The 3,234-nt window shown below is 39.5% G+C and overlaps 1 protein-coding gene across 1 annotated transcript in view; it reads right to left on the bottom strand.

Annotated features, from left to right (window-relative positions):
* The window catches only part of TMEM116 (transmembrane protein 116), a 90,436-nt gene that overhangs the window by 16,140 nt on the left and 71,062 nt on the right, over positions 1-3,234 (bottom strand). Inside the window, exon 3 of the mRNA XM_007938269.1 lies at positions 1,868-1,972. Within this exon, the coding sequence (XP_007936460.1) occupies positions 1,868-1,972 (105 nt within the window). The remainder of the gene's footprint in view (positions 1-1,867; positions 1,973-3,234) is intronic.

The raw sequence follows: 3,234 nt of genomic DNA on the forward strand, positions 1-3,234 counted from the left end.
CAACCTTCCTTCCCAGGAGTGTCTGGTGGGTTTGAACTGCCAGCCTTCTGGTTAGCAGTCAAGTGCCTTAGGCACTACACTACCGGAGCTCCTGCAATCCCATTAGTAGGTATATATCCTAAAGTGAGTGCCAAGACAAGAGCAGATATATGCACACCCATTTTTCACCCCAGCACTACTTACAATAGCAAAAAGACGGAAACAACCTAGATGCCCATCACCAGAAGAACGGATAATCAAACTGTGGTACATAAATACAATGGAATACTATGCAACATTAAACAATTATGTAGAGTCTGCAAAATGTCACAGAACATGGATGAACTTGGAGGACATTATGCTGAGTTAAGTAAGTCAATCACAGAAGGACAAATATTGTATTAGTTCATTGGTTTCTACAGAAGTAGATTGCCCAATCTTCCTCCCGAGGAGTGGCTGGGTTTGAACTGCCAGCCTTCTGACTAACAGGCAAATGTCTCAGGCACCATGCCACCAGAGCTCCCATAAAAAGTCATGGAAAGGTTTATATATGGAAAGAAACTTCCTTTGTTGGTTACCAGGGGTGGGAGGCGAAGGGAGGAAACACTGCAAAAATACAAAATTAAATTAAAAAAAATTCTAACATCATAAAAAAGTCATTTTTCCAGGACCACTTAGGGTTAATACTAAGAGAATCAGAAGTAAGAATCCAGGTGTAGTATACAATGGAATACTATTTAGCAACAAAAAGGAATGGATTATATACTGATACAAGGTACAGCAGATGAACCTCAGAAACATTATGCCACATAAAAGCAGCCAGACACAAAAGCCCACAGATTGCATAATTCCACTTTCATAATATGTCCCAGAAAAGGTAATGGTATAGAATATAAACTAGATTAGTAGTGGTTTGGTGGGAAGGAGATTAATACTAAACAGGCATAAAGGATCTTACTAGGGTGAAGAAAATATTCTAAAACTGATTTATGGTGATGATGGCAAAACTCAATAAATTTACTTTATAAATCATTTAACTATACACTTGAAATGGGTGAATTATGTGATATGTAAAATAATAATAATTATAAAAAAATACAAACTCATAGCCATCAAGTCATTCCCAACTCATAGCAACCCCTCCTTGGGTTTCTGGGGTGGTATCTCTATGGAAGTAGAATGCAATCTTCCTTCCAAGGAGTGGTTGGTGGGTTTGAACCACCAGTCTTCCGGTTAGCAGTCAAATGCCTTAGGCACTATGCCACCAGAATATGTAAAATATGCCCCCTGAAATCTACGTGTACTCAATTAATGTTCTTCTCCTCTCCTTCATAACTGTAATGCTAGATAGTGTCAGAAATTGTGTTTGTGAACCAAAGAAAGCCAGATTTTGCTCTCTAGATCCACCTTGTTTTCTGACTGCCACACATGAATTCCTCTGCCCTTTTCCCAACCAGTAGCCCTCATGCACACTTACCAAAGAAATGTGGCACAGCCGAACAAACACTTTCCCCTTCCAATACCTGCAGCCCAAATCTCATGTTGGCAGACAGAGCCACTTCCCTGATTCTCCTCCAAGGCCTTTCTCTTTACTCTAGCAACAACAGTGGACTGGCAAGGAAGAATTCCCTCACTGAATGGAACTGAAGGTATGAATGGCAGAAGTTTAAATGTTCCCTATAGTCAAAACTTTTTTTTCCCCTGGTGGCAAGGCAGAAGAGAAAGTCATGCCAATAGAATGGAAGTGCTGTGGGAACATGGCTTTTCTTTTATTAACCTCCATCAATTCACCTCACCAGTGCTTAGTGCTTACTTACACTGATTATCAGGGATTTATTAGTCTGTTCTAGCAGACTATCCTTAACTATCAGCTCTGAATTAAACTCACCAGTGGAGATGTGCTCTGTCCACTCTGGTTGTGTTTCATCCTCAGCTCTGTGTACAGGTACCAGATGTAATTGACAGTGTAGAGAAATGAGAAAATGTAGAATATCTAGGTGAAAATCAAGACAAACCATCGTAACTGTCCCATTCTGACTTTCAACTTATTCCATTATTTTAGACTATAAGAATCCTACCTACTGGACTATTAATAATATATTATATAGTATCCATGGAGCTCTGGTGGCATAGTGCCTAAGGCATTTGACTGCTAATCAGAAGGCTGGTGGTTCAAACCCACCACCCACTCCTGATAAGGCAGACTGGGCAAGTACCTCTGTAATGATATCACCTCGGAAACCCAAGGAGGGGTCGCTATGAGTCAGATTCAACTAGACGGCAGTGAGTTTGGTTTGGTTATCTAGTATCGATACCACACAAAACCAGGCCAAGTCTCGGAAACCCACCACGGCCTACCAAAATCATGTGGCCTACCAGCTTCTTTGTAACTGTCCAAAGCAAACACAGTATCCTGCAACTTCTCTCATCCAACTGGTCTACTTTAACGAAGCTATCATAGAATCTCTATTTTTTAATTGATAACAATTTTTAATTAAATTTTAATTAAACAAGGATTTCCATTTCTGGTAATGATGGCCTAGGCTATTCAAACCAAACTTTCCGTGAAAAAAAAAAAAAAAAAATAGGCATCTAGGATATGGTAAAGATGGTACCTGGAAGAGAAAATTGCCACTAACTTATTTATGGTGATGATTGAAAAAAAAAAACTAAACAAACTGTATAAAATACTTTTTAAAATCCTTAAAAGCATCAAAGAATTGAGAAGATAACAAGGAAACAGCAGGATAAAACCTAGAGGAACACTTTCTGCTTCTAGCCTTTATGCAGTAACAGGAACAGAGTTTACCCTCCAGCCTTAAGCAACTAAAATTTAGACAAAACACATGGAAAAAAATGGCTTTCAAACACTGGTCAACAAACAGTGTAAGACATTAATGCCTAAAAGAAAGAATAACTTAGGTAAGCCCACCAAGTGCCCCAGCTCACAGGCTGGAGAAACTAAGTGCAGTGAGGCAGAATACAAACAGAGCCCAGCTGTTTTGGTGATTTGGAAGCCAGAATTCTGAGTTTAGGGAGGAGAAGGTGGTTAATATTTTTGAAGCAGAGTATCAGAGAAGAGGTAAGCCACAGAGAAAAAGAGTGCTCTAGAAATCTGCAAAGTTCCCCACAAGACTTTGGTTAAGAATTGAGCTATAACGACTGGGACCTTAAAAGCTAGGAAGCTGCCATCTAGATGCAACAACGGGTCTCTCCTCGTCAAGAAGAAAGAAGAAAACCAAAATTAATGGAAAC

Source organism: Orycteropus afer, unplaced genomic scaffold, assembly GCF_000298275.1.
Source record: "Orycteropus afer afer isolate SDZICR_OR568_19922 unplaced genomic scaffold, OryAfe1.0 scaffold00048, whole genome shotgun sequence".
NCBI lineage: Eukaryota > Metazoa > Chordata > Mammalia > Tubulidentata > Orycteropodidae > Orycteropus > Orycteropus afer.